This window comes from Syngnathus scovelli, chromosome 2 (genome assembly GCF_024217435.2).
Source record: "Syngnathus scovelli strain Florida chromosome 2, RoL_Ssco_1.2, whole genome shotgun sequence".
Lineage (NCBI taxonomy): Eukaryota > Metazoa > Chordata > Actinopteri > Syngnathiformes > Syngnathidae > Syngnathus > Syngnathus scovelli.
In genome coordinates, this window is record NC_090848.1 from 18350052 (window position 1) to 18363134 (window position 13083).

General features: G+C 40.1%; 1 protein-coding gene across 1 annotated transcript in view; it reads right to left on the reverse strand.

The window, feature by feature from the left end:
• Positions 1-13083, reverse strand: part of mtcl2 (microtubule crosslinking factor 2) — a 43914-nt gene that overhangs the window by 10477 nt on the left and 20354 nt on the right. Inside the window, exons 5-11 of the mRNA XM_049754889.2 lie at positions 7436-7498; positions 5217-5384; positions 4956-5109; positions 3966-4494; positions 3472-3769; positions 3073-3288; positions 1151-1279 (exon numbers count right to left, since the gene is read on the reverse strand). Of these exons, the coding sequence (XP_049610846.1) occupies positions 1151-1279; positions 3073-3288; positions 3472-3769; positions 3966-4494; positions 4956-5109; positions 5217-5384; positions 7436-7498 (1557 nt within the window). The remainder of the gene's footprint in view (positions 1-1150; positions 1280-3072; positions 3289-3471; positions 3770-3965; positions 4495-4955; positions 5110-5216; positions 5385-7435; positions 7499-13083) is intronic.

Sequence of the window (13083 nt, forward strand, 5' to 3'; positions counted from 1 at the left end):
GAAGGGGAAATGAATAGAAAGGTGGAGGAAGCAAAGGGCCATCTGCTGCATTTGGTGGGGCACTGCTGCTTTTGGCCCTCGCTACTTCCAGTAGTACAGTACTGTCTAAGAGTACATTGTAATCAGTGTTACTGTCAATTTTTTGTCAAAGGAGAAATTTGTAAAGTCAAAGTCCCAATGATCATCGTCACACACACATCTGGGTGTGGTGAAATTTGTCCTCTGCATTTAACCCATCCCCATGTGATTTTGATCCATCCCCTGGGGGAGAGGGGAGCAATGAGCAGCAGCGGTGCCGCGCCCGGGAATCATTTGGTGATCTAACCCCCCAATTCCAACCCTTAATGCTGAGTGCCAAGCAGGGAGACAATGGGTTCCGTTTTTATAGTCTTTGGTATGACCCGGCCCGGGGTTTGAACCCACAACCTTCCAGTCTCAAGGCGGACACTACTACTAGGCCACTGAGCTGGTATATGAGCTTGTAATTGTGCATTCTCTCTGATGTGGTGAATTGATGGCACATCGTAATAGGTATTCGACCTCCAAATGGACTGGAAGCATCAGAGGTGTAACAAAGGCGGAAAGACGGCTGAGTAACCCAGCTTTTAAAACATTACATTCTTACAATGTGATATGATTTAATGAAAGTAAAAATACTACATTCATGAATTGTAATGGTTTCAAAGATAACTAATCAATTCAGCATCTGTTTTCCATAACAGCTCAAGCATCTTGGAAGCTGTGAGATCTGACAGGTGGCTTGGTGCAGCGTCTGCAGTCATGCAAACTCTACATTGGTCGTAGAGACAAAAGGGGCTGAGCTCTGAAACAAAGCTCTCCACTTAGCGGTTAGTCGAAGTTCCCAGCCACTGCAGTGGCCACAAATTGTGGGTTGTGACCAAAATAACTAGATCATGGATACAAGTGGCTGAAATGATTTTACTCCACAGGGTGGGTAACCGAGTTCTAGAACTAGAATGAGACCTGGACCCCTCCAGAAGAGCTAGAAATAGTTCAAGACTATTTGACTCAATGTGAGAGTCAGACCAGTTCTACTGTTACACCTCTGATGCAAACATTTTGACTGAAAGAGGCTTCAGTTCCAAAACAACATGAGTTCTGTTCTAAATCACAGTGTTGTGTTACTTACTAGTGTATCTTGTGTCTCCTTTTCATCCTCCTCTGCTCGGTCAAAGTGCTTTTTTCTTTTCTCTGCCTGACCATTCTCCTCTGATCGGCCTTTGAACCCTGGTTGCAACTGGTCCCTACAATCAGGCTGCTGCATTCATGCGTGGGCAAGTCAATGAAGAAAGAAATGAAAAACAAACATACAAAGAAAGTATAGAGAACAAAATGTGGCGTGAGGTGGAAAAGCAAGCCAAAAAACACAAAAAAAACCCCAAAAGGAACAAACACAAAATAAAATGCATACACTCAACCAACAAACACATACAAAAATAACAATCGGTGGCTCTCACATGACAAAAAAAAGAATGTAGAGGAAAAAGATCTTGGTCAGAGAAGAGAAGGAGAGGGTGGAGAAAAAAAAGAAAAGCAAAACAGAGGAAATAATGAAAGGCTGAGGAGAGGATAGTGACAGAAGAGCACACAAGAGGGCAGCAGGAGGAAAAAGGGTGGGAGAAGTAGTACGAGTGAAAGGTCAAAGCGAGAGACACAAAAACAAGCGTTGGAGGGAAGATTGCAAAGATGGAACAAGACAGGGAAAAGAGATGCAAGGTGTGATATAGATGGGAGGAAAGCGTGAAAAATGGCAGAGAGCAAGGATTTTAAAAACAGGGCAACGGGGGGGTGAAAAGCAAAGTGTTATGGTGCCCATGCGGAGAAAAGGACAATTGGAAGAGGGAAGAAAAGGAGGGAAAAGGGGTGGAGGGTGTTTGGACTCAGAATTGGCCTCTAATGGAGTCTAAAAAGTATTTCACTTAGCTGAAAAATCATATCACAATTGAGTAAAAGCAAAAAGGTGGAATAGAAATGCAATTATCTGAAGGGCAAAATGTATGCATTTTTTTCCCACCAAGGTACTGTATTTCAAGAAAATCTGAAAATAAGTGCATAACACTATAATTTTAGAAAAATTAGACAATTCTATATTTTTTCATGTCAAATAAAATAAAAAAGGGTTTTCCATGGTTTTGACGATGACTCAATTTAAATGTAGTCGCCCTTGATACATTTTACAGTAATGCAAATTAGCATAACACTGGGGCGTCGTGCCAAAATGTCCCAAGTTCAAGTTTAGTGAATTTCATGTTTTCACAAATACTGTAAATACCTTTAGTCATTCCACACGCAAGTCTGCTATTTGATTTTCAAATAAATCAATAATCAACTTAATGTGTTGAAAATGGCTTGCTCTTTTTGACAATGCAATATTGATGACTCAAAAGTCATGCTGTTGTTTGGGTTTCCTGAATTCATAATTTATGAATTTGCAGATGCAAGGATTTCACCCAATTCCAGCTACAGTATATGTAGCAATCATGGATGCTTTAAAATAAATCAGGTATTATTTTGTACTTCCGAATTAATTGCCACATACAATACATAAGTGGACTTGAAAATGATCTGAATATTCATGGACAACACATTACTGCAATTATGATAAAATGTAATTCCAAAGACCCAATTCAAGCTACAAAAATAAATATTGAACCAATGTCATGCAACAACCAGGCTCCATTTGAGGCCTACAGCAGTGTGGAAAATTTGGATTAGGAGGTTGATCCAACTGCATGCAGAGGCCACAGAGGGAGGCTTACATTAGCAGCTCAATTCTGACTTTTTTTTAAAAATACATCTGATCTTACCAAATCTTATTTTCTTTTCCAAAATATTGGTAAATGTGTTTATCATAATGGTCAGATTTGAACATGCATTGTAAATCCAGTGCAAGAACAATGAGATTGGGAATGGTTAAATCAGCCCAGAAAGTAGAATTAGCAGAGTGTAGTAAAAAGAAAAGAACCAAACCAAAAAAAAGCTTACAAAAAATCAAGAAAATAAAGAGAATGAAAATAAATGAGGAGGAGGATGGAAGGTCGTGTGTTTTACCTTCTCTTCTGCAGTCTTGAGTGCATTGTGCTCGTCATCAGCGTAGGCTAATACGTTGACTGATGAGGTCAAGGAGGACTGACCCTCGCCATGTGAGGATTTACCCAGGCTGTCGACACGCTCCACAAAGACCTGGAGCTGGCTGTGCAATGCCTGCAGCCTGCTGGTCAGAGCGCCAACTAGAGGCCTGTCAGCCAAGTCGGACAGCTCGGAAATCTATCGAGAACACCCATAGTAAATGCCACTAAGCAAGTTAAGTCAAATAAGGCAGTTCAAAAGGTATTATTTATTTGACACGAAGACAAGCTTTGTTGTCTTTTGAGTTTTTTCATTTTATTACTGTTGTTGGATTACTTTGACTCTAACTACAGAGAGAGAAAAAAAAAAAAACCCACGAACCTGGCAGTGAGGCTGCGCTTTCTCCAGGTCACCCGATTCTGCCGCCTCGTTGCTGAAAACATTGTGATAGATGGACGGCGAGGACGGTAGGCAGTTGGACTCTGGAGATGTGATGAGCTGAATCGCTGTGGAAATTAGGCGCGCCTGATCCCTCATGGCGAGCAAAGCGTCAAGGTCCTTGAATCCAAGGAGGCTGAACGGTGAGGCTTTGGGCCCGGCAGTTTTGTCCATCTTATTTTGCTCAGTGCTCTCCAGAGAGACGTTCTCCACACCTAACGGTTCTTTGCGGTGTGGCGAACTGATGGAAAATGAAAGAAACATAATTTTATTTTATGTTACAGTGGACCCATAGCCTTTGTCTTGAGCCAAAAATGTGGAACAGATGACGATCAATACCCGCCCAATAAAAGGCGACTAAATATTCGTCATCTTATTAATTGAATGGTGAATCAAAACCCAAATCGAAAAAAGGCTATTCATCATTTGGACACTACCTGGTAGGGAGACACTCGGCTGAATCTCCAGCCTCTTCATTAGTCTCCAGAGCCACTCGTAAAGATGAAGAGGAGGAGGACGGGGGCTGGTAGGACGCCAGGTCACACCGCTGCAAGTTGGACAGGAGCACTCGGTTCTCGTACTGTAGCTTTTTCACCTTCCCGCCTAACTCTACGATCTGAAGCCGGGCTACTCGAAGTTCTTCCTCTTGAGGGGACGCATCCGGGCTGATGAGCACAGCTCCCTCCTGTACGGAGTGGAGCGACCCGTCGTGAAGAAGCCTTTCCGACAGCGAAGCGAGGGGCGCCGTCGGTGGAGGCAGCTCGGATTTATAGCGGTTGATTTCATTCATCAGGAGCTTGTTCTGCTCTTCCATCTCCATGAGGGACCTCCTCAGGAGCTCTGCCTCCTCCTCCACAAACTGGAGGTGTCTCTGAAGCTCCATGACATTTTCAGATGAAGCGCCTAGTCCAACGACTTGCCCTGTCCCTGGTCCAACTCCAACATTACTAAGTTCTTGAGAGCCATCTAAAGAAGAACAGGAGCATTGTTAAACAACAGTGGGGGGGAGCCAAAATAGTCAGAAGGTGAATGCTGTTATTCCAAAAAAGTATTCTTGCTTGGACATTAACATAGATGAGTGTTATAATAGCATACAATACTTTTTTTTTACATTCACATGTATAGTGAACAGTGTAGTATTGATCGTATTTTATCAATATATTACCGATGTATATTTCTCAGTCCCCTGTTTATGGTGGAAGGAGACGGAATGTTTTTGTTTTAATTCTGCAGAATATTTTTGCTATGGATCACATTCATTTCTGACTATAGCATTGATTTATTCATTCAATGTTCGACATTAGACATCTGCATATAGTATTTATAGTACAGGCATTAACAACAATAATTGTTGCCTTGATTTTAAATTTCACAAATTTAAGAGCATAAAAATAAAATCACAAACATTGAGTGCGACAAAATGCTACCTTGTGCTACTTTCATATCGTCCATCTCAGCTCGGAGGCCTCTGTTCTCCACCTCCAGCTCCACAATTCGCCGACTCAGCAGGTTGGCCTCCTCTTCCACAAGCTTCAGGTGAACTCTGACCTCTGCCTCACGGGTGTGAGGGGAGTCGGCAACCTGACGGCAGTCAAATAAAATGAGCTCATCTCCTGAACTCTGCGCCTTGATCTTACCGTCCAGCCATCCATCTATCATATTTGTATCTATCTACACATATACACTACCTCCTCGACAGTGATGGAGGCGTCAACGTCCCCATAAAGGGATCTGAATTTGGCCAGCTCCTCCTTCATGGACTCACTGTCCTTCACCAGTTTGGTTAGCTTCTTGCACATCAAGGCAGATTCCTCTTTGGCGAAGTGGAGCTGGCACTTGAGGTCTGAGCTGTCTTCCTGTGGTGATGGAATAAAAGACAAGCACAATATAGTGAGCACTCAATCTTTATGACGCAGCTGGCATCAGCATTTTCTTTACCAAACAAGCACTTGGAAAGATTCATTTACCAATTATTTTAAAAGTCTGACGAGACTCTCTTTAAATAAGATGACTATAACATCACCGAAATAAAATTGCATTCTTTTCTCAAATGGCAGTTGTTTAAGTTCATTTGAAGGGCATTTAGAGGAAATATAGGTTTTGTAGCTGCAGCATGTTGACTCAGCAGTTGGAAGAACATTTTCTGCTGTACCTGAATATGTTTTTTTATGACAGGGTATGGGAGAAATGGGAGAAAGAAAATAGCAGACCTCAGTTAAGCAATGCCGAGGAAACCTAATCCACACTAAATGATACATATCCAAAACCAGCATTTCACTTCTGTTCCAAATGTAATTTATTTCAATGACAAATTTTATTTTGAAAGTCAACCAAAGAGTTATTTGAAGCACCACTGTGGTGTGGAGAAACACATGACTTGGTACTGCGACCCAAGTTGACCCAGTTCAACCACACCTCCCTGGCAACTCCGTGGGTGTATTTGCTTTACAGCCTGCGAAGCGTTTCCAAACACATAAAGTCAGAAGGTGGGCAGCACATTCTAGACCATTTATGGTAAGTGCTTCGGACCAAGAGCCAATGAGAGGATCAGCTCTTGCTAGTCTTGACATGTCAAATCTGTATCTCAGTTAAATGCTGGTTTTATCTTTGCAATACAATGTTAAACAATGAGTGGGCCGAACATGTGTGTGCACAAATACCTACAAAGACAAGATAAAGGGCAGCCACTTGGCAGAAATGAAGTAAAAACAATAAAATATACAGCAGACATTGAGTTATCGGCATACATTGATATTCATTTGCTTGGACAGATTGGAACACTTGAAGGACGAAATATGCACACTTCTCCATAAGAGATATTAGTTCCAGCATGTTCCAATATGTGGGGGACTCGTTGGTGTGTAAGTTTATTAATAATAATATGTGAATGTGAATTTTGCAGGATTCTTAAATAACTACATGAATTAAATAAAGTCCTGAGTTGGACGGCAAGCTGCAGATTTTTTTTTTGGTGTTAATGTTCATGTTATTGTGGATCGATGAGGCAATCTTTTTGGCTGTTTTGTCTCGCAGACATGCAATTCTAACTGTATAACAATGAAGGCAATGGAATTCATTATTATTGATGGCAGCTGTTGTGACAACCAGAGAAACGATGATAGAAGTGTTTTGAAAATAAAGAGGATGGCGGGACAAACGTATGATTACATTATGAATAAGGACGAACTGAAGGGTGCCCAAGTCGAGTGACCGACCGGCAAAATGTGGTAAATCGTCCACCTCTGATGTTTATAAAATGAAAAAAAGATGTGTTCACATTGATCTGTTTTGAAATAAAGATCAAATGGCCTATGTTCAGTTCATCATAATTGTGGAGTGCATAATGCATCACAAATAAAAGGGTTTGTGTATGTGAACTTAATTGCAGCAGCATGTGCTATTTTCATGCACACGCTTCTGTGAAGTAGTCCAGTTGAAGAGTAAAGCAGTACTTAACTTTTTTGTAAAATGACGTACTATTTTCCTGACAATTTTACGCCTCATTCTCTTTTCATTACCAAGTGATTACATTCCACAGTGTTAAATTTTTATGACCACTTCTTTCTTTTATATATAAATAACATAAAATGATCAATCAAATCACTCCCATCATAATTATGTATGATGATGAATTTTACACTCGGTTTCTCCCTTTTGTGAGGCTGCTGGTTCAGAATTACAGTTTGATTTGTTTCCTTGAAGAAAGCTTTATTTTTATTATTATTTCATTATTTATCATTATTATTACCATTACTGAATGGTAGAAAAACTAAAGCGCTATCTAGATCTGCCTCTCTCCTTGATTTCCACTTTTGTTGGTGCTCATATTGGGTTAGTTAAGACATACAATTTTTTTCAGAAACTGGCTCAGTAACAATGTATATTTTAGTGTGCTTGAGTATGCTACCTGCGGGGCAAGCTTCTTGTCAGGTTTGTTATTGGGTCGCGCTCCTCTTTTCTTCTGGGAGTTCTGTAACAGCAAAAAGCCACATTATCATTATACGTTGCACATCATCAGCAATGCATTTGATACACCCGTCTCCATTTATTGATGTCAGAACATGACCTACACAGTACTGAATACAATTATTTTCCTCTGCGGTGCTGTAGGTGTCAGTAATGCACAACATAGAGCGAGTGGCTTTGTTCCCAACAACCTCATCTGGTTCACTGTTCAACAAATCAAACCACATAACTGATTAAATGGAATATTTTACCAGTAGATTACTACAAACAATTATTGATTTTATATTTTGAAAATAATTTGAAAAATACTGTTGCGAAAATTATGATTCAGAGTGTTTTGAAATCAGCCATTAAAGCACAACCAGACACACGAACATATAATCATCGCCATCGTGGTGTTTATCACCAGGGCAACACTGTTAGGAGCAATAACATGACACAACACTGGCAGGAGGAACTGCAGCTGTATCGCAATGATGTCTCTGTCTGGATCACTGCCTCAACACAGTTTGAAGTAGACAGAGGAGAGAAGATTTAAAAACAACAAACAAACAAACAAACAAACAAAGCATCCTGCAAAAAGCTGCTTTACGATGCTAACTCTACTCATACAGACATCAGCCTGTGCTCATCCAAGTGTCTGCTCAGCATATTAGATACTCATGAATCATCATCCCGTATTCACTACAGCTCATATGCGAACGCACACTACCGAGCCATCTTATCATGGCTCGGTGTGTTTCCATGGCAACAAGCTACTCTGCAGTGGACAACAACAAAAGAGGAAAATGGTGGGAGGGCAGAAAGAGGAGGACAAAAAAAATGATAGAAGATGATTTGCGTCTTGTAAATGTTAAGTGTGTAACTTTTACATTGACAGTATTTAATGCACTGCCTTATTGTTTTTTCATTTCCAGAGGAATGACGAGCTCCTCCCTTCCCTCTTTGCTACCCATTTTCTGCCCATCCCGATGGTTCCTTTCTCCTCCTCCCTCAATGTTTTGTCAACACGCTGACCTTTTTATTTTTCGCACCACGCTGTTCTTGCTGTCTGATACTTTCCCAAAATGTCTCTTATCCTCCATGACCCGAAAGCCACTTTAATATATTTATCACAGTGCATACAGTCTGTGGCTCTTAGATAGCTCATCAATAAGCCTGCCTGTTAATGGGATTATCGATTCTGGAAGGGAGTTGAAAAGATGTCGGAACTACTTGATCAGGCTTTCAGCTGACAAGTGTTAGGACACTTTACTTGACACAAGACTGGCATCACCGAATGCCATGCTTCCAGGTCTTGACTTTCAGACAACCATTCCAGTTGGCTGATCTGCTTGGGTCTGTGCAACACAAAAGAAATCCAGGAAAACCTGATTGTATGGCGATAGCAAAATTTGAAAAGGGAATTTCCATGCACTTGAATGGATTATGCAAGTTATGTACCTGCACTGTACAGTACATGTATATATAGAACATCTTCAAAGGATGTATAAACCATGCAATATTCATGTTCCGGGCAATTGGTGCAGCAGTAGAAACTAGAGCATATGTGCATATCAAGATTAATATTTTCATGGGGAATTTAATTGAAGATCATTTAAATATTTTGTCAGGATGCTTTAAGAGCTTGGATGCCTTTGAATTCTATATGGGATATTCTAAAGAACATCTTTACTATATAAAAATTTTATGAATGTCTTCACATTTGCTTTATTCTATGCTGTATTTTAACGCAGCTTTTCCTTATCTTTTACTCAGGTACAAACTATAGTATGTTCTCATTTTTATGAAATTTTCTCTGGCCTTTCCCCACCCCATTTCAGATCACTTTTTAGTTTTGTGAGCTGATCTTCACTTTTTTTTCTAAGGATGAACGATTTCACTCAATACATTTTTTCATGAATTATTCATCACAGAAACACTCAAACACATATGCAATAGGTCGGGACCACAAACTGGTTCTCACATTGCCTTCAGGTTTACAGTTACTCTACAGGTGATGAAGACTGCTTGGTTTACTAGTGACCTGATAATGTTTTACCTTTTTGAAATTAGTTTCAAGTTAGTTAGTAGTTATATGACAGTTTATAAAACTCAATTGGATAATTCCAGAAAACAAGAAATTATTCATAAAAAATATTTTTTTTATTTTTTATTCCCACTTCATTTTCACCATTTGATGATAATGCTGTTACAATTTCCCTGGAAACGATAACCATGCAGTTGTGAACAATATGAACAAAAGACATACAAGAATCAACAGAGAGTGAAAAGGAACAAAGGATGCAAGGTGAAGAAGAGGGGGGACAAATGAAAGGATGAGGATGGAGTAGTTTGTAGTTCATTGTTAGCGTAGCTTGACTCGCTTTCAACCACTTCTAGTAGAGAAGCTTTTGTGTGTGTGAGTGTGTGCGTTTGTGCCTCCAGACACTTCTTAATAAGGCACAGTTGGAGTGTAGTAAGTGACCTTGTACAAATGAACAGTCATTCCGACAAGACCGACTTGATATTGATAGGAATTCTCTCTGTGTCTTCCATATGTTGTCTCTTAAATACAGAGTAATAATTGGAATGCTTTCTCGTGTGAGTGAAAGCGATCGTTCGCCTCTTAGGTCAACTGAACTATGTTTGCAACAAAGGATTGTTAATGAGGAGTCAGTATAAAAAAGTATGCCCCACCTTTCTCCTTTCTGCCCCAGGGTCCTATTGCACCTTATTGTTCACTGCAGGAAAGATAGTCCCCCTAAACCAACACATTTTAGTTTGTCAGCATGTTTCTGCAAAGAGTTACATTTGGGCTCACTGGTGTAATGACTTTGGATTTAATAAAATGCTGGCCTAGCACTAAATAATACCAAATACAATGTTTTGCTTTGATGTGGTTGTTGAGATTTATACATGTTTGTATGTTTGCAGAGCTCCTTCATCTCTGTCAATAAACATTATGTTAGTAAAAGTTAGGCGTCCCCAAAGAACCATCTCTTTTTTATTGAATACTTGTCTACCTATTCTGCAATTTCTCATCATGTGCTCAGACATTTTTAGGGTCATCTTATTTCAACCATAAATGCTTATACCATCACTAATTTTAATGAGCAGAGTTATGCATACATATCATTATTGGACAAGACGTGGAGGTTATTAGTTATATTTGGATTTCATTGTTTTATTTTGCATATATTTTAGGAATGAGATCACGGAAATGAAATGGAATAAAAGATGTTAAACAGCGTCCATTTAAACCCCCAGCAGCCCTGCACCAAATACGTTGCTATGGTAACAGCATCAGAAGCCTGTCACCAAGCCACCCAACGGCAGCATATTAATGAAACAACACAGAAGGACAAAAAGGAAGAGGTAATGAGATGGGAGAAGGCGGCCATGGAAAGCATGCATTATAGGAGGGCCAAAGGGGCGTGATAAAGAGGTCACTAAGTAGGCTGCAGCTTGTTGTGCTCTTCATAAAATATGCTCCTGAGAACTTAAAATAACCAAGCCCTCATATCGTACGCTGTAAAAAATGTCGAGTGTACTAAAGTTTTTCTCACTCAGATATTCTAAGTACAAGGACAAGGAGAGATTTTGAGTAAATGTTACTAGTTTATCCCAAAAAAGTAATTGTTGAAGAACCCAAAACATGCTGTTTGAAAGATGGCGACTCTACCACCTGCATCACGCCTCTCCTGTCTGCTGGCACATCACTGCTGACGGGTTAAATCCACTTGGAGACATCAGCAACAGAGGCAGTGGGAGTGGAATAGTGTAATTGTTCGAGTGGCCGTCTCCCAACCTATACATGTCATGGATTTGCTCCTCGATACGTAAGTAACGTTATTCTTTTTTAATAAAACTGTAACATATCACTTTGTAAATATAATGTCAAAAGTCAATATATTCGCTAGGGTTAGGGTTAGGGTTTTGTGCACAGTGATGCTTGTGTTGCCGGAAAATTGACCACATACAAAGATAATATAAAAATATAAAACCTGAGCTCATGGGAAATATAAGAGTTCTACAATGCTCTCCATCCTCCTCCTCTTCCACTCTGCAGACACATGAGCTGCCAACAAACCATATGTGAGGGAGGACATCAGCAAACAACAAAAGCTTTTCCAACAACAAATCTCCATCTGCTCTGTGGATGCACGTGTGTGTGTATGTGGTTGTGCGCACTGTGATATGCTTCACTTCGTTGCAGGCAATTTTGTCATATCAATCAACGGAGCCGTTACAGTGAGGTAGATTTCTCCATTTTGCATGATACAATTAATTAATAACCAATTTACCACAATCAATCGGTCCTTACTGATTAATTGTAATGCTCATTCTGGTTGAAACTGTGCCTCCCTAGGAAATTGGGTATAATGAGACATATTGTCAACTTGGCACCAATGAAATAATCATGATCATGCCAATATAGCCCCTAATTTTGTTTACTAGCAATGTATAGCGAAAGACATCGGAGCGATTGAATGCAGATGAAGCCATTAGATAACCCTATTTGCCACATTATAGAAAGAAGTAGTAGCTCACATTTTGTTCCAATTTGCTAACAGTGATGTATTTTAGTGTGAGTAGGAATTTAGTGTAATCCATTACAATGCATTTTAACAAGTGCTCCATTAAAGTGCACGACAATCTGTTAATCCGTTCCTCCTGTCCGATATTTGGACGTGCAAGCAAAGCAAAGGGCGGCTTTGACGGACCTGACACGCCACTGGCAACCTTTGGGTGAGTGTTTGATCAGTGTTCAGTTCAAATGCTGCATAAGCAAGCACATGTTACAAGTGCACCTCTTCCTCACTCAGCAGCTTTATGGGAAACCATGGGAAGGTCTTGCTGTTCCCTCCTATGCTAATTCATCTGAAGTGACAGGATTAATAGCAAGCGTCCAGCTGTGTGCGGAATATAAATTGTAGCATAATTTCCTGCAATAGACGATGCAAGAGAAGCGTGTTTATTCCGAGCATCAATACACATATGGAGGATTAATAGGCCAACTCGCTGCCCTGGCATTTATGAGATGTGAGACTTAATTTAAACAAATGCTCCCACCACCAGAGATCAACATATCATCCAGTTATGTTAATTAATATGTCTATATCACATCATGTCATTACCTGAACTGACTCAAATGAAGCAATTCCTGATGTCTGATGGTCTCGTCATGATGGATGGCCTAATAGATTTGTCAAGCGCAAGAGATATACTGTATAGTTGGAAAGCCGTTTGGATGATGAATGAATGAAGAACACATCGCAATATCAATCAGGTTGCTAGCCCATTTATGGTGTTTCACATTAAATGTTAGCATTAAAATAGTAGACCTTTACAGTATGATTCAGCTGAACATTTTATACAATCTTTGATTTGCTTAGTTTTAGCACTGAGTTTGGGGTGTTGTAGTGTATATTGCCTTTAGTCCTCCATAGCTGCTGCAAGTGGCGCCCCTTCACATTTGCTTGTAAGTGTGTAGGGCCTGGAAGGTGTTCCGCTTACAAATGCATATTTCCAGGTGACAAACAAACAGCTTAAAGCCAGCAAGCTTGCTTATTTTTTGGTGAACTGTTTGCTATCGTCAAAACTACA